The 26,331-nt window shown below is 43.4% G+C and overlaps 1 protein-coding gene across 2 annotated transcripts in view; it reads left to right on the top strand.

Annotated features, from left to right (window-relative positions):
• USP7 (ubiquitin specific peptidase 7) overlaps positions 1-26,331 on the top strand; it is an 86,768-nt gene that overhangs the window by 56,030 nt on the left and 4,407 nt on the right. For both annotated transcript variants that reach the window (XM_066640517.1, XM_066640516.1), the window contains exons 5-27: positions 485-573; positions 2,193-2,301; positions 8,307-8,437; positions 9,819-9,873; positions 10,721-10,801; positions 10,894-10,984; positions 11,841-11,923; positions 12,017-12,126; positions 14,597-14,753; positions 15,898-16,042; positions 16,655-16,785; positions 17,401-17,535; positions 17,652-17,753; positions 19,140-19,245; positions 19,691-19,783; positions 20,613-20,680; positions 22,003-22,103; positions 22,454-22,607; positions 22,774-22,841; positions 24,235-24,343; positions 24,434-24,511; positions 25,120-25,220; positions 25,740-25,839. In XM_066640517.1, coding sequence (XP_066496614.1) covers positions 485-573; positions 2,193-2,301; positions 8,307-8,437; positions 9,819-9,873; positions 10,721-10,801; positions 10,894-10,984; positions 11,841-11,923; positions 12,017-12,126; positions 14,597-14,753; positions 15,898-16,042; positions 16,655-16,785; positions 17,401-17,535; positions 17,652-17,753; positions 19,140-19,245; positions 19,691-19,783; positions 20,613-20,680; positions 22,003-22,103; positions 22,454-22,607; positions 22,774-22,841; positions 24,235-24,343; positions 24,434-24,511; positions 25,120-25,220; positions 25,740-25,839 — 2,397 coding nt within the window. The remainder of the gene's footprint in view (positions 1-484; positions 574-2,192; positions 2,302-8,306; positions 8,438-9,818; positions 9,874-10,720; positions 10,802-10,893; positions 10,985-11,840; positions 11,924-12,016; positions 12,127-14,596; positions 14,754-15,897; positions 16,043-16,654; positions 16,786-17,400; positions 17,536-17,651; positions 17,754-19,139; positions 19,246-19,690; positions 19,784-20,612; positions 20,681-22,002; positions 22,104-22,453; positions 22,608-22,773; positions 22,842-24,234; positions 24,344-24,433; positions 24,512-25,119; positions 25,221-25,739; positions 25,840-26,331) is intronic.

Below are 26,331 nucleotides of genomic sequence, written 5' to 3' on the forward strand. Positions count from 1 at the left end.
CCCAGCTGGCTGGTCCCACTGTGGCCTCTTTCAGAAGCCAGGAAGGACGAGAATTGAAGGGGCACAAGGTCCGTTATAATCCTCCAAGCGGGTTGTCCACATCCTCAGGCTCAATGGTTCAGTGTATTTCAGATACAGACAAATATTGTACCACTATTGCCATTCTGTTGGCTAATATGTGACATGAGGGAGCAGGTTTCCGAGTGCCCCCCTGCCCCTGGCTCAGAGATACTACAGTTCAATGCTGTAATAGTGGTTTCCACTGATTTGCAGAAATGATAATCTGTCAGCAACTTGAGACATGCCAGGATTGTTCACATTAGGAGGTTAGTGTACATTTTATGCACTAACTTGAGTTTTTTGTCCTCGTAGTTTTCCCAGTGTTGATCAGCTTTGGTCTGCAAATGGGCCACAGAAATAAACAACCTGAAAGATGGCTCTGTGTTTGATTTTTCATAGTCTTGTTGTAAATTCTTTTTTTTAGGAAGTTACTGATCCAGATAAAGGGTATATAGAAGATGACAAAGTAACTTTTGAAGTGTATGTTCAAGCAGATGCTCCACACGGTGTGGCGTAAGTAGCATTTCTTTTCCTTTGTTTTGTTTGTGTGACGCTGTTTTACAAAATAACTGTGCAAACTGTATTTGACCAAAATCTTTGTAGAGTCATGAAAGAGTGGAATGCAGCGGAGCGTAAGATTAATATTCTAGTTAAATTGCTTGGATTGAACCAAGATTTGTTGTCTCATTCATGTGTGCACATGCAAGCACAGGTTAACAAACCCTTTACAAGTTTTAAAGTGGTGCGTCCTTATCAAGGAGTTAACTTGGAGGGGTGGGGTGGGATGCTGTGGGCATTTACACACAGTATGTTCCCAGTATGTCCCTGCAGTATTAATTGCTTGTTCATGTGTATTTTTTGACCAGATTACTGCTCTTGTCACCCCTTTCCAGCTTGGTTCTCTCCATTATAGAGAATGGCACCATGTCCTCTCTGGAAAGCAGTTAAGAAAATAGTTATGTGGCACCCTCCCATATTTTATGTGACATCCCCTCATAGCTTTATGTTGGGGAATGTGCATATGTAAATTCAATATGCAATGTATGTGTATGTACATAAAGCATATGTGAACAAAAGTAAGGAGATGTCCTCTTGAATGGCTCACCCAAGAATGCCAAATACTTTTTGCCTATGTTCAGGTAAACATAGTCTTAGATCAGGGGTCAGCAACCTTTTTGGGCAAAGGGACCTGGGTTTTTAGCAATCATTGCAGCTCAGGGACTCTGTGAGCCTGGGCAGGTGGCTCTGCAATGCCCTGTCCCAATGAGCAGCAAATTTGCTGGTTGACTTTGCCTCCCAAGCTGAACTCTGTGCAGGCTGCATGACTTTGGGTGGCGGACCAAATCCAGCCCATGGGTTGTAGGTTGCTGACCCCTGCCTTAGCTGTTTCATTACAGGATTGGTGCCAGTGTTTCCCTTCAGTGTCCTCTGCTACTGTTCTTTGAGGAGGCTTGACACTCAGTGCCCAGAATACATTGAAAGAAAGTAATACCACATTTGCAGGTCAAAGACATATTCTCCTACATGCAGTAATGACTCTGGTTAATTGGGGGAGGAACATTCACTCAACCTGGATCACACAGCAGGATCTGTTAGCTTTTAGCTGTACATTTGGCCATTCGATGTGTGTGTCATCTGGCCTTGTACATTTTGTATGTTTGCCAAAATTAATATAATAAAAAAGTTGTGGACTGCCAGATGGTTCTCCTTTGGAACAAAACATTGGCCTATCAGTTATCAGGCTGTTTTATAATCTTTGGGGTATCTGGGTATATCTGGTGGTTGTCTTACCATTTGAAAACTTTAATGCAGCATTGGACAAATCACTTTACAATACGACCATTTTGAAGTCAGAATGACATGCTCTTCATTAAATGTTGATTTGGAATTCAGTCTCTCATGAGGTCATTCTTCAGAAAGTCTTGGAGAGCATTGTAAAAAGGATAAAATGGAGGTCAGGTTTCGAATGCATGCAGTAAAGTTCTGAATGTTTCCTGGTGGATAGTTAGTTTAAAACTTGTCAGACAACAATCTGTTTTCCGTTAGCAGAAACATTGGCAGCCAGTACTGGCTCCAGCAATTGATGTGTTTGTACACTGAAGCCCATCTAATTTATGTGTGGCCTGTTGTAGGTGGGATTCCAAGAAGCACACAGGATACGTGGGCCTGAAGAACCAGGGAGCAACCTGTTATATGAACAGCTTATTACAGACATTATTTTTCACAAACCAGCTACGAAAGGTAAACAAAGGGATTTTGTGGCTTCCTTGTCAACATGCAGCTGAACTGGTTAGGAAAGAATGGGAGCAGAGCTCTGTAGCTACTGTTTGTTTCAGTGGAGCCTGTGCGGTATGTTTCAGATGACACGCCTGAAATGAGATGACACACTTTTCACTAACACAATCTTGCACATTATCTTGCCTTGCTTTTTCCACTGCAGCTTGTTGCCTGTAGCTTATCTCCTCCACACACACAACCTGTTGCCACTATTCTGTCACAGCAGCACTCGCTCCAATTTGGCCGAGTGCTGCTGTTTTCAAGGTATGAGCACAATCGTTCAGACTAACAGTAGATTTGGGCTGATGTCTCCAGTTCCCCGTTGCTGGAAGCAGTAGTGCACTGAGAGTTCAGAGGTGATGTTGGCAATGGGAAAGAAAATGATGGCATATGCTCTAGCATGCAAGTGGCAGGCCACTGCAGGGAAGGGGTAGCGGCAGTCTCTTGCCTGACCCCTCCGCTGGCCACAGTTGCAGCTAGGTTTGGACATGACAGCAGATCCTGCCTCTGAGCCAACATGTGCCAGTTACCCATTGAAATTAGGCACTGTCTTAACTTCAGTCATGTGTCAGCTCATTGTTTATGCTGCCTGGTTTGGTAGCTCATCTGCATGGTCGTCTTCTGTCATTGCACCTCTGGGTTTTTTTGTCTGGCCAATACCTATCAATATTATGCTACCTAAAGTTTGCAGGAGACTTGACCCAAACGCAGATAGATGCTAGTTATTGTCAGGTATTGCTGGAAATGACTCCCTCTTGAGTCTTTTTCCTTCCCTTCCCCTAATGCTTCCATCTATTCCATTTATGGTCTTGCAGTGGACCTGAGAGGAGAAAGAATGTCCCCATCACAGTGTTTTAGTTGAGCAATGAATGTACATCATTCTTTGGCTTTCAGGCAGGAAACAGTTACTGATCTGTTTGCATCATTGAAGATGTTTTGCTAGTCTTTCTGGGTCTCTTGTGTTCATTCTTTGGGGGAGCCTTTTCCTATATGGACACATAGCATCAAAAGAGAGAGTCTCTCATTTATTTTTTCTTTGTCTTCCCTCAAGCCAAGCTTTCCCAATTTGCTTGATGAGGCTGAGACTTTGTGTTTAGGGAATCATAGCAAGCATTAGGCTCATGAGCTCCCCCTGACCTCTCTTCCTCCTCTGCCTTTGGGAGAAGGAGAGCAAATACCTCTGCTTTGGCTTGTGACTTAAACCACAGTTTCTTGTTACATCTGAACTTGGGAAACTGTGGTTTGTTAAAACAAACCAAGCTCAACTCTTGGTGTGTATTTGCCTAATCAAAGTAGGGCCCTGACTCCCATTGCTTTGTTGGGTGTCTAAACTGTGACTTTTTTGTTGGGTAAGCCAGTATTGAAGTTCTACAGTTGCTGGTACTTGAGGAATTCTGGACTGAGCTATTATTTTGGGGCTGTTCACCTATACTTGAATGAAAACACAGCACAAAAATAATTTTGATGTGAGCTGCCTCACGGCCCAATCTTATCTAACTTTCCAGCACTGTTGCAGCTGCAATGTAACCTGTAGGCAAGGGAACAAATGTTCCTTGTGGAGGCCTGCATAATTACCCTTCCATCACAAGATGCAGTGCACACGCCATTGGCATGGCTACGCCAGGGCTGGAAAGTTGGATAGGATTTGGCCCTTAGGCAGGAAAGGTGGGATATGCATGTTTTAAAATAAAACAGTTTTCCAAGTTCAGACAAAATAGGAGAGTATGCTCTGGTTAGAAATAGAAGCTTTTTTTTGCTCTCGTCTTCTAACATTTTGGGGTGTGGGAGGAGTGTGGGAGCCCTGGGCTTTTTGTGGCCCAGTTGCGATAATCTAAACCTGGCCTAGGATATCAAAAGTTTGTCCTCTTTTGTCTCTGCCTCCCTCACACTTTAGTTTCTTGCAGGTACGCCCATATTTGGGTAAGTATGTCCAAAAGCGCAGAAGAGATAACACTGGCTGTAAAATCTGGTTTCCTGTGCATCACAACTCTCCCTCTTTTAAAGCATGGTGTTGAAAAAGAGCTGGGCATATGACCGTATGAAACCACTTTCTCTAGGATCAGACCATTGGCCTGTCCAGATCGTTATAATCTTTGCTACTAGACAGCTCTCTGCGGGTTCAGACAGAAAAAGCATTTTTTCTGGTCTTACCTGGAGGTGGTGGTGGTGCTGCTCTTTCTGGGGCTGAATCAGGAATCTTCTGCATACTAAGCAGGCACTTCTTTGGCACTTTGCATCCTTCCTCAATCACTGCAGACTCTTTCCTGTCACCCAGTGGATTGCCTGCATGTTGCAAATTAATGTTTCTGCTGCCAAAAGGCCTAGAAACTTAACATAACTAAAACTGAGATTCCGCCAAGTCAGGTGGGTGCTCAGTGTGATTTTACTGCAAACCTCACTGCAGCCTGAGTTGTCTTCAGGGCTGTAGCAAGTCCAGGGCCTTCTCCTTGACTGCCAGTCAAAGACATTATATTATCATGTTCCACAGGTTTTCATACAGTAATTTTTTCCCATATCAGCCCTTCTCCATGCTCATCTTCCCAGGTCTCATCTCCTAGCTCCTCCTTGCTTGGTTTTCGTTGAACCTGTGACCCCTCTCATCACTTCATATTTCAACCTCTTCTGGTGTGTTCCCCTGCAGTCTTGAAACAGGCCGTGGTGTCTGTCCTTATGCAGTCCTCACTCTTTGCTTTTCTCTCTGAAGAACTTGGGTGTCTGGTTCATTCACAGCATCGGCACTTTTCACTTTCTTGTGGATGTTTCTCCAGCTGGGGTTTGTACCTGGCTTTTGTCCTCTCATAGCTACCCAAGCAGCTCTGGTCAAACTTCTGTCAGTCTCCTTGTTGCCAGAGCCTCTTTATCCAGTTTTTCTGTTTCTTGATCTTTTGTGAGCTTTTGATATTGTTAAGCTGTGCTCAGGTAGGGTGCTGGCTTAGAGGTCTTTGTAATTTTTGCAGAAGTTTTGGAATAACTCCTTCCCTTTGATTCTCCTTCTTTCCATTGGTATTCATCAGGATCCTGTATTGGGGTCTCTGCTATTTATATTCCTTCATTTTCTTGTGCAGTCTTTTCTGTCAGCTCTGCACTGATAATCTACAACTTTGTCTGCTCCTTTGCTGTAGTCTCCTCAATTCAGTCTAGCATCTCTAAGATCTTGGATGTCCCAGTAATATTTCAGATAGGCAAGGCTGAATTCTCTCTTAACCTGTTCAACTCCTCTGCTTTATCTCTTTCTTGCCAATGAGTCACTTCTTTGGTTTTTGTAAACTTGGTTGTCTTTTGTTTTCTGCGTTGAATCTAACTTCAGATCTTTCCATTCAGTTGCACCTCTTCTTTAGCTCCCAATTTGCTTGTTCTTGTGGTCTATGTCTCCTCGCTCACTGTTTCTCTGTTTTTCGTGGCCTCTTTGAATTTTCTTCCTACTGTCTATCTGTTCTGCAACTTTTGAAAGATTTCACTTTTTTCTTAGGCTCACTCAGGCAGAATTTTATGATAGCTGATCCCCTCCCCCCATTTTCTCCCCTTCACGTGTTGTATGTTTTAGATTGCAAGGGCCTTCTGCAGTGTTCCCACATTAATGGACTTGTTGTACGTGCTATATAAATTATTTACTATGGCTGTTAGCTCAGTATTTTCCTGTATCTGGACAGTGGAGAGTTAAGACACAAAACATATTCTTCTTATCCAGTCTCAATCAAGCATGAGGAATTCGTCTCCCCAGCCTAGTGTTAACTCTACTTTGGAACTTGCACTAAGGCCCAGTCCCAGAAACAGTTTTAGATGTGACTGCTGTCCCAAACTCAGGTAGTGCTTGAGTCCCAGACTTCCTGATTTTTATCCAGTTATTATTAAATAGCAAAGGTTTATTCCCTGTAATGTCACCTTTTTCACACCAGCTAATGTGGCACGAAGTTCCTTTTTCAGATTTTAGTTTACGTATGTTTCACTTTTTATATACTGCCTTTTCTCCAAGGATCTTGGGAGTCATGTACGTGACTCACCTGCCGCCTTTCATCTTTGCAATTTGCATGGTAGGTCAGTCCAAGAAATGGTGACTTGCCCATAGTCACCTGGTCCAACTTTGCAGTTGAGCGGGGTTTTGAACTTGGTCTTCCTGATCCAAGTAAACCACTATACAACACTGGCTGTCCCTTTCTTCAGTAACGGTGTTTTGTGTTTTGAGTCTTTAGTTCTCTTCTGAATCACTACTGTATAGCTGGGAGTCACAAGTTAATGCTCTCCTGCTTATAGATTAACCCCCACAGAATACGGCATTTTGCCATTTTGCATTTTAATCCCTTTAAGGCCCTCTTGAGTAAACTGGCTGCTGTTCTCAATCCTTCCCGATGCATATAATCTGTGCTTGGGATTAGCATGGGCTTCCTCTCTTTTCCTTCCAGGTGATTAATGGATGTGCAACTCTTCTTAGCTCATTTCTTCATGCTTCTCAATGCCCATTCTGGGTGGCTGTTTGCCTTTTGTTTTTGCATAACAGCGGAATTTACTACCCCAAATTGTGGAAGGTTATCAATTAGGCTCTGTTTGGGGTAATAAACATATGCTGGTTCTACAGTGGCTTGATAGGATACAATTAAAATTTTATTTGGTGCTGAAAATTCTTATCATTTATTTATATCCCGCTTTTCCGATGCCATGGCAAATGCCCAGGGTGGCACTATTGGGATTTTGCGTTTCCTCTTCTTTATTGACCTCAGTTCCAGGAGTAGATATTGATTCTTTCTCCTGCAAAATATGTTATCCTTCATTTGCTCTTGCCTTCATTTGCTCTTGCCAGTCAGTATTATCTGTGGCAAATGTGGCAGTCTTGTTTCGCTTTGGCTTTTGGTGTAGAGTTCTGTGGAAAAGGTTGGGCTGTGAGACCCAGATTCAAATCCCACTCAGCAGTGGTTGGGAGCGGGTATGTACTTGCTCTCGCTTCTCTCATAGCGCTGTTGTGAGGATAAATTCGGGTAGGAGAACGAAAGACTTGCATACACTTTGCAGAGACCCTTGATAGGAGGCCAAGTTAAAAATATGTCTCATGAGGTAAAAAATGAAGCTGGGTGGGTTCAAGGGTCCTTGTGCAGCACTGAAAGCAATGACTTTAGTGCAGAGAAACACTTGGGCTTGTTGATTTATACAAGAGACCAGTCTTTCTGACTGGCTGGACCCCATCCTTTCATGCAGTCTAACAGAAATTAAGCCTGATCCTCCAGCCTTCTGGTGCACAACTATGCATACTGTCCTCTTCTAAGAGCTTACAGAGGATTGGGGGAGTGGCCTTGGCAGGTTGGCTCCTTGTTTGAGAAGTCAGAATCCCCCTTCCTCAGAGGGGAACAGTCTGCTGTCAAATACTCTTCCATGCACTGGCTTGGAACCTGGAGGATTCCTGCAGCAGAGTCCCTTTGCCTCCCTCTGTCAGGAATCTCCTGTACTGAAGTCACTGTTCAAGTGTGTCTGGAGAGGCAGAACTGAGTGTATGTACATAGATATTGAAAGCAACCCTGTCCAGGGACCCCTTTCCTCTCCCACCCCAGGGCAACGTAGTAGGAATTCTCATACGTGCAAGTATTGAAGACCAAGGCTGAACCACAGCCTGCCAAGTTCAACAGCATATCACCGGCTATCCCAAGGACTTGCTTCTTCACTGATCCAGGCAACTGTCCATAGTGAGCAATACAGGAAAAGCGTTAGTGTGTCACCTCCCCCCCCCCCCAATAATAGCAGAAAACATGTTTCTTTTGTTGTGAGGTTGGTCTGAATTTGTAATGGCCTTGCACAGAGCTTTGGGTGTATGTTATAGCAAAGTGGCCTCTATTGTAGGTTGGAGAATATGAAGACGGGCAGGTGATTCTGAGGCGCTTAGCTGGTGCCAGGCCTTTGTGGCACATCCAAGCCCCGTGTGAGCTGAATGATGTTGGCTCTGCAACCACTTTCCGTTGTCCTGATAAACTGGCTGCTTTTTTCAGGCTGTGTACATGATGCCCACAGAAGGGGACGACTCATCAAAGAGTGTGCCGCTAGCCTTGCAGAGAGTGTTCTACGAGCTTCAGCATAGCGACAAACCCGTAGGAACGAAGAAGCTAACAAAATCTTTTGGGTGAGTGCTGGCAGGCTGACAGAGGGCGCCATGCGGCCAGGCAGCTTTGTAGCCACATTTTTCTGCAATTTGTTTGGAAAGGTGACTTTGGGGTGTTTTGTTCTGAGCATAACTGAGGAAGTGTTCAATTTGGCAACTGGCTTTGTTGCACGTGGAATGAATTGTTCTTAGTATGTCTGATAGTGCCATCTTTTTCATGATGGTTTATGGAAAATGAGGGGACAGGTCCCTGTCGGCTTACAATCTAGATGTTGACCCAGGGAGACAACAGAACATGGGGAATGTGTGTGATAAGTGGACTTGGAGGAAGGCCTGGAGCCCTTGCCCCGGCCAGTAAACTTGATGTGCTTTTTGCCTGATTTGCAAACACATACAGGACTGTGTGTGTTTTTTGGATATTTATTATTATATTTCCGCCAATACATGCAAGGCCATTGAATTGTAAGCCCTTATGGCAGAAATGGGCAGGAAGAGGGAAGGAAACTGAGTTTCACGACTGTGGACGCTGGAAGCAGAGGGGCCAAAGAGTAGTTGGGCCCAGCCAAACTAGGGTCTCGCCTCTTCTTCTGCTGCAGCCTCCCTTATTTCTGGACCAGTGTTCTGGTGTGTTTTCATGCAGTGCTACGTAGTGTTGGCTACATCATTTCAGTGACATGCCAAAGCTACGCCAGTTCAGGCATGTCTGTGTCCCCCTTATCTGCAGGTCCCGTATATGCATATCACAGATTTCCCCCCATTGCACAAATGATTTGACCTTGTCTGATTGCAGCCCTCCTGCCACTGTGTCTCTGTTGCCTGCACAGGCTGACAGGAAGCAGCTCACAGGAAGCGAGTTGGAGGACTGAAAACAACTCACCATTTAGCATCGTGTTGTTTTCAGTCCTCTGGCCACTGCCTGTGAGCTCTTCCTGTTTCTTGTGACCATTTGCAGGCAGCAGAGAGACAGTGACAGGAGGGCTTCAATCAGATTGCATGATGGGAAGGATTTGTGAGCCACTTCTTGTAGGGCTCATTACAATCTGCGGTTTTAGTAGCAGCAGCAACTTGTCCCCTGCAGATATGGGGGACGCTAATACCAGAAAGGCTGTCAGCTTTCAGCGGAACTATGACCTTTTATGGTTTCTACTTGCAATTCCCCTTTTTGTAAGGAACTATTTGTCTACTGTGTGTATAAGTGTGCACACACTTGTGCAGGTACAGAGTTCTAGTGTACTGTATTTACAGGGGGTGCAACTGGCCACTACCACACAGCTCAAAGCAAAGCCCCAGTGTCTTGAGAGTGGCTTTTCTTGTTCTGAGCTGCCTGTTGGTTACTGTGCCTTTAAATAGTTATTCATATCGTTTTGTAAGCAGCAATTTGTGTTTCATTTTTTTGATAAAGATGGGAGACTTTAGACAGCTTCATGCAACATGATGTTCAGGAGCTGTGTCGTGTGGTACGTATTGCTGCCCTTGTTCTCTCTGCCTAAACTCTGTTTGATTTTTTTGCTGTTTTCTGAGCCCAGCCCCACTGAAATGTATGGGAGCTGCATAAGAGCGTCCGTTGTGCAAAATTGTTCCTTGTTGGGTTGTACGCTAAATCACCTTAACCTGACACTTTTGGGTTTTAGTTTGGTCCAGGGCTCAGTCTTGGAACTTGCTTGGATTGCTGGAATTTCACTGTGGAGTTCGTGCAGCCATCAGTGTACTTCAGTGCATGTGCAGAGTGCCAGCTCCTCTGCACTGAGGCACCACTGTCAGTGCTCTAACATTTGAGGTTAGAGAGCTGGGCTTTGCTACTTAAATAGTATGGTCTCCAGCCTCTCTCTGTTTAGCATGTAATCCCTTTTAAAACATGACTTTCGTAACATAAGATGAGTCTTGTGTATCTTGATGTAGTTAATTCATAGGAAGAAGCAACACATACGAGTGAAGGAAACAAAATACTTGGATTGACACAATCCAGGTGTGCATACAACCTTTTCAGGAAGTGCTGGTTCTTTGAATGTATGAAGCAGCAGTATTCTGAGCCCAGCCCATATCAGTGTTGTCTGCATTGACAGGCAGTATCTCCCTGGGCTTTAGGCAAGGATCTCTCCCAGTGCTGACGGAGATTGAATGTGGGACCTTGTGTGAGGGAAGCAGGTGCCCAGGATGGGTATGAATGGCTGGGGAGCTTCCAATTCTGCAGCAAAGGGGATGTGGGGATGGGACCCCCTACAGTCAACTTTCTGTCTGGAAGAGAAAATATAAATCTACTGAATAAATGTACATTGCCAATTCAGGTGTTCCATTTTCTTTCAGTTGCTTGATAATGTTGAAAATAAAATGAAAGGCACCTGCGTGGAAGGCACAATTCCCAAATTGTTCAGAGGGAAGATGGTGGTACGTATTTCACTAGCCAGCCAACTCAGGGAGGGTTTGGACTTCTGCCCTGTCTGTGCACAGGCATCTCACTCCCCTGTTTTTGCTTGCAGTCTTACATCCAGTGCAAGCACGTAGACTATCGGTCTGAACGGATAGAGGATTATTACGACATCCAACTAAGTATAAAAGGAAAGAAAAATAGTAAGTCTGTGTTTTCCTTGCAGAAATGTGCATGTGTTTGTGACACCCTTGACTTTCTGGGGCATGTTCCTGCTGTGCACAACGGTAATTGCATGTATTTGTGTCTTTTGTTTGTGTCCATCTGTCTTGCATGTGGGTATATAACACCTAAGTTTCAAGTTCTTGGAAGTAACTCCCTACTCAGAACACACACACACCAGTGTTAGATTGGGAAAAGTCCCCAAGGACCCTTTTAGAGCTTGGTTTGTCTCTGGATTGAATGTCCTGCAAGTGCCTTTTGTATTAAACTGGTGTTTGCTCTAAGGTAGAGAATTGGGCCAGTTGTCTTTGGGTCCCTTCCAAGTATGTAATTCTGTAGGCTTATTGAACCCTATAAGTCTGCTGGTTACCTGCCCCTTCCTGTGAGAAAAAAAATGAGTGTTAATCCAGACTGTGCCACTTTTTTCAAGCCCAGCATCTCCCCATTTGCTTATCGCCCACCAGTTTCTCCTATGAAGGCGGAAAGGTTTTTGTTGCAGCATTCAGACCCAATTGCATTCATGTAACACCTGAGCTGGTCACTCCCATGTTTACCCTTGTTCCCACAAGAGGATTGGGGGGAGATGTGTGCCCAAGACTCTTGCCCAAGTTGATTGTTTTTCACATTGTTGCCACCAAGCTGAGCTGTTAGTCTGAATTTTTGTTTTGTACATCTACACTTGTCCCGCCTTGTTTGAAAAGGATCCTTAGCACAAAGGATATTGGATTAAGTCTGCGCTGAACTGTCAGGCTGGTGGTGAATAATTTAAAATATATTTCCTTGCACAGAGAATCTCTGTATAACTGGTAGACCTCTCATTTTCTTTTTTTTCTTCAGTATTTGAGTCCTTCATTGATTATGTTGCAGTGGAACAGTTGGATGGGGATAATAAATACGATGCAGGGGAGCATGGTTTGCAGGTATGCCTGACTTCCCACCCAGGAATTTTTCCCCGCAGTTGGGTAATGGTAATTACACTCTCTTTGCCTGTTTCTCTTCCCTTAAACATACAGGAGGCCGAGAAAGGTGTAAAGTTCCTAACGTTGCCCCCAGTGTTACATCTACAACTCATGAGATTCATGTACGATCCTCAGACCGACCAGAACATCAAGATCAATGATAGGTAATAATAAGATCCTGAATTGTACTTCCAAGTCCAAAAAATGTTGAAATGCTAAATGTTGTGATGTGTCAGAGGTCTAAGTTGTGACACTTAAAATTTCTCTGTGAAGGAAATTCTTCTGAGAAGATGAGGTACTGATGATTTCCACAATACCAGCACACTTAATTTAATTTTGCAGTGTGTTTAGCCAATGTGTGTAAAAGGATTTAACTTCATGCAGCATAGCAATTACATGGGTGGCTTGATCATCAGGTGGCTTGATGTGAGCGATCCCTGGTATGCTGATGGCACCCAGTTTTACGTCTCCGTGCCTTCCCCAGCGAAGTTGTGGATCCCTAGAGCCAGAGTCTGTCAGAGTGCGCAGATTAGAAAGAAAATACTAGCACTCCAGGTCACTAGTCCTTGTAGTTCAAATAAGATGCAGACACAGTAGCTCCCATTTCCAAGTCTATTTACATATATATACACACAGCAGCAAAAAGTTCATCGCAGTCTCTTAGTAGTTCAGTCCAAAATGTTACTGACGGAAGGAGGAAGAAAACAGCCCCCAGAAGCCAGCTCCTGGTCCTCCACCTTTATATTTCATTTAGCCAATCAGATTTTACATTACAGCAACCCAATGGATCAGCTTTTGATGACTCAGCATGACTTTGCACTTTCAGCTTAATTACAGGCACCTGGTCTGGTTGACCTGTAGTGCACTTTGTCCTGTTCTGTTCAGGCTTGTAAATTTATATCCTGACAGAGTCTTGAGTCAATGGGGTTTTGGATATGGGTTAGTTATTCATACAGATCCCTCATTTCTCATGTTGGAGCACATGCCCAAAGCACCTTACAATTTCAGAAGAAAGTATACAATATATAAAACAATAAATTAAGACTGTCTTGTCAGATTTAATTTCAGGTTATTCACTCTCCCTGGCCAGAAGACCTCCTGGTTTGGTGATGGTGTGTTCACCTGTTCTGAAGGGGGGTAACACTCCCCTTAAAGAATTTGGAGGTTCTCTTGGCACCTGGAGACTTTGCCCAACTTCAGCTGGCGTGCTGGCTGCACCAGTTCAGGCCTTTTTTGGTCACCCATGCCTTCGTTTCCCTTTCATCTTGATTGCTGCAATGTGCTTTATGCGGGGCTTCTCTTGAAAACCACCCAGAAGTTGCTGCTGATACAGAATGCAACCATGAGGTTGTGAATGGGGTTGCGATTATTCTGAGCACCTTAAGTGCTTGTGGTTCTAGCTGTGTCAATTGCTACTTTATTTCCAGTTGCGATTCAAAGTGCTGGTTATGTTTTTGTAAAAGCTGTCAATGGAACGGTTCCCAAACTTACTGTGGTCAAGGTGCCCTGTTGTGGCAGTGCCACAGTGAAAATTGTGTGAGATCTTGGCCTAGCTAAGATGGTGGCACCTGGGAAAGCCAGTAAGAAGAGGCCGCCAGGGACATCCCACTTTGCCCCTGTGAGTTTGCTGCAGCACCTTAGCTCACAGTTTGGGAACCACAACCTTAATGGCTTCAGACCAGAGTGCCTTAATGACTGCTTTCTCTGCAGTTCTGCTGTGGATTAACCTTAGCTTTGGGGGCATCTCTCCTCTGGCTAGCCAGGCACTCCTCCTCAATCCCCAGACTGATCTTCCCTAACTAGTGAGCAACATGGCCTGCTTCTCTGCTCCTACTAGAGATGAAGCTCCAAGGCAGTTCTTCCTTCATCTCTCCTTCCCCCTCCCACTTGCTCACTTAGGACAGGAGCCTTTGGATGCGAGCTTTCCCAGGGTGTTTTAGGGTATTCTGTTTGCCAATTTGATTACTCTTCCCTCTCTGTTTCTATGCTGTTTGATGCCATTTCTTTTATTTTATTGCTGGCTATTCTGTGAGAACTGTGATAGCCACCTTGGATCCTTTGGAAATGTGGTGGGATAAAAACCTTTTAGAATAAATCATCTTAGCAAATGCTTTGATGCTAATAACCAGGGAGGCAAAGTTTAGCAAGGGAGCTTCTCTCCTGCCCCCACAAGATCCTCAGTTTGTTACAGTTGGGACCAAAATATTCCACTCCACTCCATGCATCTTTGTACAGGTTTTTACTTTAGCTTTACTTTACTCACAATTGAGTAATCATGCTTCCATCACCCATGTGCAATCTTGCAACGTGAAATAAAAGCCGTTTATTTGTGGTGGCTCTTCACGGCTTTTACCTGTGATTGCTTGCGAATGATCAACCTCGTAGGAAAACCGCTGTTTTTAGTACAACTTTTGCAAGCACCCCTGAGGATTCGGCACTTGGCTGTCAACAGTTCATGCTGAAGAAACGTAGCACCTAAGAGCCAGAACAGCGTGGCTGTTTCAGTGATGATGTGCTTGCATTTTGTCCAGCTCTTCTTTGCTGTAAGAGAAACTTCTGAGTCTGCATTTATTAGCTTGCAATCAACCAAAAATAAAAGAAAATAACCACATGCAATTCTTCTCTTAAAACCAGGTTTGAATTTCCAGATCAGCTGCCTCTCGATGAGTTTTTGCAAAAAACAGACCCTAAAGATGCTGCAAACTACATTCTTCATGCTGTGCTAGTACACAGTGGAGATAACCATGGTGGACATTATGTTGTTTACTTGAACCCGAAAGGGGATGGAAAAGTAAGTGATGGAGAAACACAGGTGATGCTTCAACTGTTTATGGAACCCTCCTAATACTGTCCACAGAAAAGCCCTTCAGAGTGTAATGTTGGAACCCCTACTCCGAGAGGCTGGATGCCCCTCCATAGAGGAGACGATAGTGGTTTAACTGGCCCTGTCTCTAGTGTTGTGGGAGAAGCAATCCTGAAGGGCTAGGAAAGCCCTCCTTCCTCTTCCCAGAGCAGTAATTTATGTAGGAAGTCCCTATTTCCTGCGGTTTCAATTTGCCTTTCTATTAGCTCTGTCAGGTAGGTCGCTGTCCATCCCATTTTGCAGAACTGAGGCTAGAAAGATCAGTGCATGGTGTAGTCAGGATATGAATATGCATCTCCTAGATTCAATATCTGCTTTCTGTTGACTGGACCACAGTGCAACATGTGTTTATGCTAATTTTGTTATTTTTGTACTATCTATTTATCAGTGCCTTGTGTTGATAAACCCATTACATCCATTGAAATAAATTAATAATCAGCCATGATATTTATTGAGGTTTATTATTTCTAAGGTCTGCTCTCTTAAGCCTATGCAGAATTATCACCACATGCATTGCGATGTTTACAGATCAACCAGTATGATACTATTAGTAGATCTATTAGTAGGTACTATTAGTAGCATGGCAGAAAGTCATAGTTGTATTTGAGCCTTTAAAAAAATTAAAAAGCAAATGAACTCGATGAGAAACGGGTAATCCTAATTGAATGGGGGATAGTGAGTGTACCACAGAGTGTGTAGCTATTTCAGATTAATTAAATCGAATTAAAAAAGTTTGATACGGTGACGTGTGTGCGAGGGGGAGGCTTATTCAGTGTGGTTGACTCTTGGGGTTTCCTAGCAGCAGTGAACAATGTTCATTCAAATGTCAGAACTAAAATAATTGCTTGAATAGTTTGACTAAAGAGTTGTATTTTTAGCTGGTATCATTTTGGAAACATACCTTATACATGGTGATAAAGCATTTTAAGGTAGATAACTGCCCTGGGTCCCTTTGGGGAGAAGGGCGGGATAAAAATAAAGTTTATTATTATTATTATTATTATTATTATTATTATTATTACGCCTGTGTTATTTAACTCTAATGCTGCATTTTCATTTTTTTCTTTAATAGTGGTGTAAATTTGATGACGATGTTGTATCCAGATGTACAAAGGAAGAAGCAATCGAGCATAACTACGGAGGCCACGATGACGACTTATCCGTACGGCACTGTACCAATGCGTATATGTTGGTTTATATCAGGGAGTCAAAATTAAGTACGTACACAATTCTTTAGTCCCCAGGTAGCTCTAGGGCTTGACTTTCAAAGAGTACAACAGATAGCGAGTGTCCCCGCATCATGCCAGGGCAGTATAATCCTTTGTGCTTGTTAACGGCTCCGTTGCACATTGTGTTATTTATAGAACTTCCACTATTTAAAGAACTCTTAGTAAATTATGAGTTTTAATTGATCAGTCAGCCATCAAATGTGCACTGAAGGAGAAGCATGCTTTTTCCCCAACTTCCTCTCTTTCAGGAATTTGGATGCTGCTTCACAGCTTCAGAGGGGCAGGGCAACCCTCTTGTCAGGAGGGCTGCTGGCAGGACGGGCATATCTAGGGTTGGCACAACAGGGCATTTGTCCTGGGTGCCATTTAGGGGAGCATTCTGTGTGCAGACTTGCTGGATGCCGGGTACGCCATGCTTTGCAACAGCAGCAGACACCTTTCTAAGAGTCGAGTGGTCCCTGCCCAGAAAGACATGAACCTGCCTAAGTGTTGCTATGCTGTTAAAACAACCTTGAGTTTTAGTTAGTATTGATGACATTATTTGAAAAGGGGGTGAGTATGTTTTCTTAAAATTTTATCAAAGCAACTATTTTCTCCTAGGTGAAGTTTTGCAGGCAGTCACTGACCATGATATTCCTCAGCAACTAGTGGAACGACTACAAGAAGAAAAGAGAATAGAGGCTCAGAAGAGAAAGGAGAGACAAGAAGCCCACCTCTACATGCAAGTGCAGGTCAGCACTGATGCCAGGCAGCCCTGGCATCTCTTGCTTTTTAATCTTTTATGATGGAAGTCTTGGTCTCTAGCAAAAGCCAGGGGTGCATACTGGAGCTCTAGTCCTGCGCACACTGACCTCAAAGTAAGCTGCACTGAGCATAAGTAAGTCTTGCTCCTGTGTGTAAACATGCATAGGATGTACTGTTAGTTTTTTTGGTTTTTTTTTAATAGCAGTACCTTCTGGTCAGTAGTGACTTGTGTCAGTTAACTTGTGGGATAAGCTTTTAACCCAGGGATCCCCACCCATCTGGCATGCTTGCTTCTCCCACTGACTCAGGATTGGGTCTGTGTCTTCTTCTTGACAATAGTTTTGAAGTGGAGTTTTCAATGTTTTTCTCACAAATTCATACAATAATTGATGTATGATCTGACCAGTACTGAATTGCAGAAGAGCCCAGCAGAGCCGCATTGTAGTTCTTGCAAGAATCCCAGTGATGGATCTTATGTGGTCAGGTGGCAGAGCACTGTTCTGTCACTTTGAAAGAAAGTTGCTGAAGAAAATGGACTAAACTCTAGTTGTGACCCACATAATTATTTAGAAGATCACATAATGCTACGCCTGTCATTTCAGATAGTAACAGAGGACCAGTTCTGTGGCCATCAAGGCAATGATATGTATGATGAAGAAAAAGTGAAGTACACTGTTTTCAAGGTGTTGAAAAACTCAACTCTTGCAGAATTTGTCCAGAACCTCTCTCAGACCATGGTAAGCTTTCTGCAAGGGTGGGGGGGCTATGCACCCTATCCTTGCACAGAATGATTTAGGTTCTTTTCTGAGCACCAGGCAGGTTCAGTAATGCTGCCGACTTTCTTCTTTGGTAGGGCTTTCCACAAGATCAAATACGGTTATGGCCGATGCAAGCCCGAAGTAACGGTACCAAAAGGCCAGCCATGTTAGACAACGAAGCTGATGGCAATAAAACTGTAAGTGGGCATTAGAAGAGGTAACATCTGTACCTATATACTGAGTGCAAACTCAGAGGGTTGAGGGCCTCTGTTTCTGGAGGGAAAACGCAGCCATCCCAAATAAGGTGGTGGATTTCTGCATACTCTGAACTTCTCAGGTATGCGAAAGTGTGTATTTTGCGCCTTAAAAATAGAGGAGAAAAGGGCTGAACAGCCCAATGAGTTTTGCGTGCCCACTGGCCTCCAGGAGCAGTGTTGAGGGGGGGGGGCGACAGCAAATAGAAGGAAAGGTTGGAATTGGCCTGCTTGAGTCGCCCCCAGCCTCCCTCATAATCTGAACGTCATAACCTGGATTAGAGTTGGAATATGCAGCATTTTGTTGCTGGTTCCGCTTATTAACTCGCAATCTTGATCTGATGCTTATGCATCCATTGGTAAACTGTTGCATTTTAGGAGCTCCGATTAGCTTCTCCATCTTGTGCTGTTCAAATAAGTGCCATTTTTGCATTGCAGAGTTCAGTGATGGGATCAGAGACACCCATTCTGTTGCAGTTGCTTGGCATTTTCTCAAAGCTCCTAGACATAAAAAATGTTAAAGCAGACTCCCAGTTAATTTTGTTGTGACTTAAGTCCCTGAAAAAAGTAACTAATCAGGAAAATGGTTTTTGCAGAAAAGGGCTGCTGTTCCACTGTATGTGTAAAAGTGGAATCAATGTAGCTCCTCTTCCTTCTGCCTTTGCACCAGTTTTAGGAAGTCTTCCCTCTTGTGGAGGTTGAAAAGATTACAGTTCCACTGCTCAAAAAACTAGGGCTTGTTGAAAAATATTGAACTTCCTAGTTGAATACCTAGGAAGACCTTGTTGAAAATACCATACCTTGTTGAAAAATGTTGAACATGTTGAATACCTAGTTATTAGTTATTATTATTATTCCACCCAGATTTTAAATGACTTGATATATATTTAAAGGATAAAGAAGTGGATGATAATTTTGGTAAGACAAAACAAAACATGAGGATGATTATGGGGAGAGAAAAAGGTATGTAACCCAGGATTTAAACAGAGCTGAAACATCATTGTCTTTGTACAGGTGTGTGTCTCTGAGCAGGTCCTTTATCCCTTAAGTGTTATACAATAGAGTGCTTTTTTTTTTTTACCAGCTAGAGTTGTATCTGAGAATTGGCAAGTCAGCACCGGTTAATGATGTTTGCTCTGAGTCCTGTGAAATAAAGTAGTCCTTACATTTTTGTAGTGGGCTGCTTGAATGCAGGTTCTGTGTTTGTGGTAATCGAGTAATGCACCTTTCATTCAGTTGCTTCATGTGCAAGCAATGCCAAATTTATCTGAAAGCAGTTTAACAGTGTGTTGTCTTTTCATCTCTTGTCTCCTACCTTTAACTATGCAGATGATTGAGCTCAGTGACAATGAAAATCCATGGACAATATTTCTGGAAACAGTAGATCCAGAAATGGCTGCTACAGGAGCAACGTTACCCAAGTTTGACAAAGACCGTGAGTTCATGCTAGGGATGTTGGTACACTGAAAGCCACTTGACTAGTTCCACAGAAGTTTTGGATGGAGTTTGGAATTGATTTGTCAATCTGCAGTCCCTTTTGCTGTACAGCACACCTCTTGTGAAATGGAAGGGGGTCAGTTTCAAAAGCATTTGGTAATGTGGGATGGGGATCTACTGTTCAGAGGAAGTAAGTCAACAGTTCCATTGAGTGTGTCCTAAAATCACCCTTTGAAGATACCCAGAATTGTCCTCTGAGCGAATCAGTAGCTGACCCTGAAATTCCAGCATGGAGTTGGATGCAAACAAGTCCCATTCTTGGTTGGCTTTGCTGTGTGAAACCTTCTTTAGTGCTTGCTTTTGTGCTGTTTAAATAGAGTAGCTTTCCTTGAACCTTAACGGGGCATTGTCCTGATTATAAATGTACGTTTCTGACTTTGTAGATGATGTAATGTTGTTCCTGAAGATGTATGATCCAAAGACGCGGAGTTTGAATTATTGTGGACATATCTACACACCTATATCCTGCAAAATACGTAAGTATGCAAGGCTGTATTTGAATTGCAGCACAAAACCAGTTTGTGCGCTGTGTATGCGCACACTACAAATAGTGCTAAGAGTGGCATAGTTCTCAGAGTTTAGAAGCATCCTTGGGTTCATCTAAAGGGAGGTCATTAACAGATACAGCAGTGGTGTTGCCTGTATAGAAGGGGGTAGAGATATTGACATGAGCAGTCAAAGGGAAGAGGGCACATAATTCCCAAGCTTGCTCCAGATTCCTGATTACTAGTTCTTTTTTGTTTTTGTTTCTTCATTTGCACCAGGCCAGTGTTTCAACCTCTCTTGAAATCAGATTATTTTGTTTTGTTTACTAAACTTGAAGTGTTGGTTAGAGCAGTGGTTCCCAACCTGGGGTATGTGTACCCACAGGGGTACCTGCCAGGATGTTTGGGGGTACTTGAAAAAATTGAATAATGGTGGAAAGATGCAGGTTTGTATTCAAATGCCTTTCAAGGGCTGGCAAGGCAAGAAGAAGGGCAGGTAGTTGGCTGCAAAAGCCCCAGCAACTGCAAGTTTCTGGTAATCAATTTGTGTATTATCAGATATGGGTCAGTAGTTGAAAACATACACATTTGAAATAACATCAGCTATATTAATTACAACCATTTTGATAATGTGAGGGGTACAGTTTATGGAAATGGCCTGCCAAGGGGTACCAAGTGAAAAAAAATGTTGGGAACCACTTGTTAAAGGGTTTTCTGAAAGCTATAGGATCAAGGACCACGTTGTTATACTGGATGTGTTTCTTGATAATAGCCAAAGTAATGATGATGAACCTCTCTCTCAAATTTTCTCCCCCAAAAGGTGACTTGCTGCCAGTTATGTGTGAAAGAGCAGGATTTCCCCAGGAATCAAATCTTATCCTCTATGAGGTTTGGATCACTCCTTATTTCTTATTCTAGACAGTGCTTGTTCATTTAGAACTGCGATTTTCAGCCACTGTGCTGTGGCACATTGGTGTGCTGTGATTGGTCCACAGGTGCCATGGGAGTTTGGGGGAGTGTCATTTATTAGTTAGGGCCATTGGGGAGACTGAGCTACTGGCAAGCAGGGTGTGCTTTTCCATTGTCAAAAAACAGATGGTGTGCTTTGACAATTTTAGCACCTTGTCAGTGTGCTGTGAGATGAAAATGGCTGATTTAGAAATTTTTTTTGAGTGATGTGAAACGTGGCAGTTGCTAAAGAAAGAGGCGTTCCAAAACACCATCACCAAACTCTCACAGCCGGAGGGTGTGTAAAGAAGGGTGTATTTAACGTTCAGGTGAGTTAAATATAGTGATAAATTTATTTCAAGGCAAGAAGTTATGTAAAAAATGTGCACAAATGGAAAAGTGTCTCACAACGGCAGTTTGATTGGTGGCTGTGTCCTTTGGCCGTAACTTTTGCTCTTGGACAGGAGAGCTTTTTGCTGCTTTCTGAGCTGCTGCGTTCCTGCATTGCAAAGGGCTGCCTAAGCTCAGAGCACCTTGAAGAGCCTTCTCCTGCAGTTCCAGGATGAGTCAGCTTGACTGCTGAGCCACTCTTCTTGGTAGTGATTTATGCACGTGGCCTTGCCTAGCTACCAAGAGGAGGAGCTTCCCAGCAGTCAAGTCTAACCCATCACAGAGAAGGAGAAGTAACAGGTGTGCTCAAATTTCCCCGATTTTCTTCCAGCGCAGGTGTGCATTTGGGGCAAGCCAGGAGCCCTTTCTAGACTGGGGGTCCTGTGACACCTTAGAGCAGCAATTTTCAACCACTGTGCCATGGCACAGTGGTTTGCCACAGGAGTTTGAAGAGGGTAATTTATTATTGGGGAAATGGGGGATTTGAGCCCTCTACCAACAGCATAGTGTCCCTTGTCAATGGTCAAAAAACTGATGGTGTGCCTTGACAATTTTAACGCCTTGCCAATGTGCCAGGAGGTGAAAAGGGTTGAAAATCGCTGCCTTAGCAACTAACCCATATTCCCATAAGTATTCAGTGGGCGCTGGCCTGTGAATGCTTATGCCACACTGTATTAGCTCTTAATAATGTTTTGGGACCCTTTGCTGCAGTTTACTGGAGAATTACTAAGGCAGGCTTAAACAGCTACCCCTATATCTGGCAATGGTATGTGGGTAGAAACTGCATAAATATTTACATTTTGGAGTGGGAAGATGATCTCTGCTTAGCGAAGGGTCTTTTGATCTGCTGTCCCTCTCTTTTTTGCCTCAAGGAAGTTAAACCGAATTTAACAGAGAGAATTCAAGATTATGATGTATCCCTGGACAAAGCCCTGGATGAACTCATGGATGGCGACATCATCGTGTTTCAAAAGTAGGTTTTGATCAGGGTCTGCAGCAACTTTTGCTAGGCAAGCTCTGAAAAAGTATTGAGATTGGCACAGAAGTGTCTGTTTAACCATCTGAATCCCTGTTGATTCATCTGTCTTGTTGACTGGTTGCAATTTTCACCTTACACTGTGCAAAGAACTGTTTACTTGGGAAGTTTTTGCCAACTATGAAAAAGTTTATCCTTACCTCTGTTAGAAATTCCTATAGGGCACAGATCTGCTCTGCTTTAGATTATTTTCAAAGGATGTACAGAGTCCTTAAAGACTACTTATAATCTATTCAGCAGCCTTCATGTGGTTCTGTAAAACAGCTGTGGATCTTCTCTGTCAACAGGGATGACCCGGAGAACGACAACAGTGAGTTGCCCACAGCTAAAGAATATTTCAGAGACCTGTACCACCGAGTGGACGTCATCTTCTGTGACAAAACCATCCCCAACGACCCTGGTTTTGTTGTCACGTTGTCCAACAGAATGAATTATTTTCAGGTATATATTTAGTGTCTTTCCACCACTGAAACAAAGTTTAGAAATCACACAGCAACTGGATTGGCAGGCACAGGTGTCTTTGCCAAGGATGTCTCCAAAGTCCAAGTTGTGACGGTCCCATTAACTGTTTCTGAAATGAAAGATCTTTTTTTAACCATTTTCACAGGTTGCAAAGACAGTTGCCCAAAGGCTTAACACAGATCCTATGCTACTACAGTTTTTCAAATCGCAAGGGTAAGAGCAGTTCATTTTGCATAAACCATTTGTTAGTACCTACCTCTGAAGTGCATTTAAGGCAGTGGTCTGTCTGCCCATTCCTGTATCTCAAACATTTATCTCCTGTATTCCTGTATCTCAAACATTACTGTCAGACATTTTAGCTTAGGTTCTTCATCGCAATATCAAGCTCAACATGTCCAAGAGTGAACTCCTGACCTCTGACTTCCTTCCTCCTCCTCATCTATTGTGTGAACATCCCCCCCCCCCCAATAGAGCAGGCACTTCGTGATTCCTTTCTTTGCTCCCCATCTTCAGTTTGTGGCCAGGTCATGTTGTTTCTCCCTTCTCACCACTGTGAGAATCCAGTGTCCCCTCTGACCAAACTGTTTCTGCATCCAGCACGAGCACCTTGTCATGGCATTCAGAGCCCACCACGGCCCTCGCAGCATTCATATCATGCCCATCTCCTGTCCACGACCTTTGCTTCCCTGGTGTCACCACTCTTGGCTGCTCAGAGATCTCCTGCTCTCTTGGACAGCCCTGCTATTTCTCCTTTATTGTTCTGTTGGTGCCTCAAACTGTCTTCTGCAAACAGAAGGCATCCCTGCAGAATGCATCCCTGTTTACAACTTTCATGTTCTGTCTGCAAACTCACCTTTTTTCTGGGAAGATGTTGGCATGGCTCCTTTGTTCTCATTCCCTGTTGTAATTAAGTTTCAGTACGTGAACCTGAAAGAGCCACGTGTACTCACGCCACCCTCTCCCTCTGTCCCATCCTCGTATCAACTTCTAGGTCGGGCTGGCAACCTTTTTTGGGCAAAGTGACCGGACGTTCATCAATCATTCCATTGCAGAACTTTCTGGTTGCCTCCAGGAGGCAGCTGTGTAGCACAGGGACTTGGCAAGCCTGTGCAGGCGTCTCTGCCGTTCCCCGTCCAGCATGCAGCAAATTGGCTGGTTGGCTTTTCCTCCCAAGCCAGATGACTCTGGGCCAGTTGGGCTGGATGCCTCTGGGTGGCAGACCAGATTCAGCCCATAGGTTACCGCCCCCTGTTCTAGGGTCTAAGAAGAGCAGAGGTAGGGACCTGCTTTTCTGTTTTACTCTGTCGATCACCACGTGCACTTGATGGCTCCCATAATAAGTGGAGTGGACTTTTTGGCAAGAACAAGTTTTATAGATGGGATTGCTAAACTGATTTTGCATTTAAAGCAAAACAATCTCATATTAGATTTCTGACCTGATTTGTTTTTTAATATGGAATAATGGAAGAGTAAGAGTAGCTCTTTTCTGTAATAGAAAATTCTAAAAACAGAAATGAGAAAACAAGTCAATTATTCCATGTTTGCATTAAAAGCCTAATTACATTAAAAAACAAAAAAAGCCTTCACTCTTGTTTTGCTTGTCTAGTTACAGAGATGGCCCAGGTAACCCTCTTAGGCATAATTATGATGGAACTTTAAGAGATCTCCTGCAGTTCTTCAAGCCTAGACAACCGAAGAAACTTTACTACCAGCAGGTAGGAGGCTTTTTATCTTTACCGAGAGGAAAAGGTTTGGGATTCTTTGCAGAATGACTAAATATGTACATTTTGTCTTCCTCCTTCCAGCTTAAAATGAAAATCACAGACTTTGAAAACCGGAGAAGTTTTAAGTGCATATGGCTAAACAGTCAGTTTAGGGAAGAGGTAAGTTGTGTTTCTTGGAGGGTATTGATTACCCTTGGGTCCCTGTGGGGAGAAAGGTGGGATATAAATAAAGTTAATAATAAATTGATTAGGAAGTAGGTGCAAACTTTATTCACTGTGTGTGTTCAAATTTAGAATTTGCCCTGCAATTAAATTGTTGTGACAAATGGCAGAAGCTTCTCCAAGCTTCAAGTCATGGTTTTAACTGTTTTCTAATAATATGAAATCTATACCCCTCTGATGTTTTGTTCTATATACACCATGAATGTCTCTTCCCTTATATTATCACCTAGTACCACAAAATTAGCTTCCTATATGAACTTCTGCCTGAGCCAGTTGTGTAGTAGTGATCAAATCTGCCTTTTGGGTGTCATAAAGCTGCATGATTAAGCAAACTGTGTGTGTTTTTTAAAGGGGGTCGTCTCCTGGGCAAACGTCACTGAAGTGGCACATGCAGGTGTGCTCCCACACAGCCCTCCTTCATGTCAGGGCTTGCGCAGGACAGATTCTTTTTGGGCTGTTAGGAGTGTGATAACTTTTGACATGTATTAAGATCTGTTGTAACAACAACCAACCTTCATATCCTGTGTACCCCTTTTAATGTTTAGGAAATAACACTATATCCAGACAAGCATGGATGTGTACGAGACTTATTAGACGAATGTAAAAAAGCTGTAGAACTCTCTGAGAGAGGTTCAGGGAAATTAAGGCAAGTGTGTTTTTGTTTTATTCATTTATCTTCTTCCAAGAGCTGGTGGTTTTGTAAAGAATTGTAGGCTTAAAAAATATAGTTGTGTGTCTGTGTCTGTGTCTGTGTGTGTTTGTTTTGAAAAAGCACAAAGCTACACAATTGAACCCCAACTTACAACTTACTTGGGCCCCAATTATGTCATATAATTACCACATTGGAGCATTTTGTTGTGTGTTCCTATCCTTCCACACTCTGTGTAATAAATTTCCAGCAATTAAAGCATCCAATGAAGAAGAATTAGAACTGATTGTAGCTCAGTCCTGCCCTTCATTAAAGTTTATTTTGTCAAAGGAGTGCTTCCAGTTAAGATGCATCATGCCTGGAATACTCCAGCATAAGACCCATCAAAGGGGAAACAAAACTGCCCAAGAGTGCAGTGATCAATAAAATAGGACTTCCCCTCAAATTCAGTTTATATTTGTGTTGACTCCTAATGCCAGCTGTATTTACATAATGTCTATCTTTTCCTCCATTCAGGCTGCTAGAAATTGTAAGTTACAAAATAATTTGTGTCCATCAGGAAGATGAATTATTAGAGTGTTTATCACCAGCGACAAGTCGAACATTTCGAATAGAGGTCAGTGCAATGCATTGTGAAACTGGGGCCTTTGGGCTGTGACCAAGTCAAGCCCTTATCTTTGGATAATCAGTATTCAGTTATTGGGGTGTATACAGTGTGTCATTCCCCCGGGATATGGGGATATGTCCCCCCCAACAGATACTGAAACTGCAGATAAAACTGCAGAACCCCAGTACCTACTGCAGCGCCAAGCACTCCTGTCTCTTCCTTGCAGAACATGAGAAACAGCCATCCGTAATGCTGAAGGAGGGAGACTAAGAGAAAACTAACAGGAAGCAGGAAGCGTTCTCTTAGTCTCCTTCCTCTAGCATTCAGGCTGCTTTCGAGCATTCTGCAGAGGAAGAGACCGGAGTGCTTGGCACCACAATAATGAAAGACAAATAGATAATGGGTGAAGGGGGCATGGAGAACTATGGCCTCAGGATACGGGGACACCTGTATTTTAAAAGGATCAAAGGGTGGGTGGTGAGACTCTAAGTTAGCCATCCT

The sequence above is a fragment of the Tiliqua scincoides genome, chromosome 13 (assembly GCF_035046505.1).
Source record: "Tiliqua scincoides isolate rTilSci1 chromosome 13, rTilSci1.hap2, whole genome shotgun sequence".
Lineage (NCBI taxonomy): Eukaryota > Metazoa > Chordata > Lepidosauria > Squamata > Scincidae > Tiliqua > Tiliqua scincoides.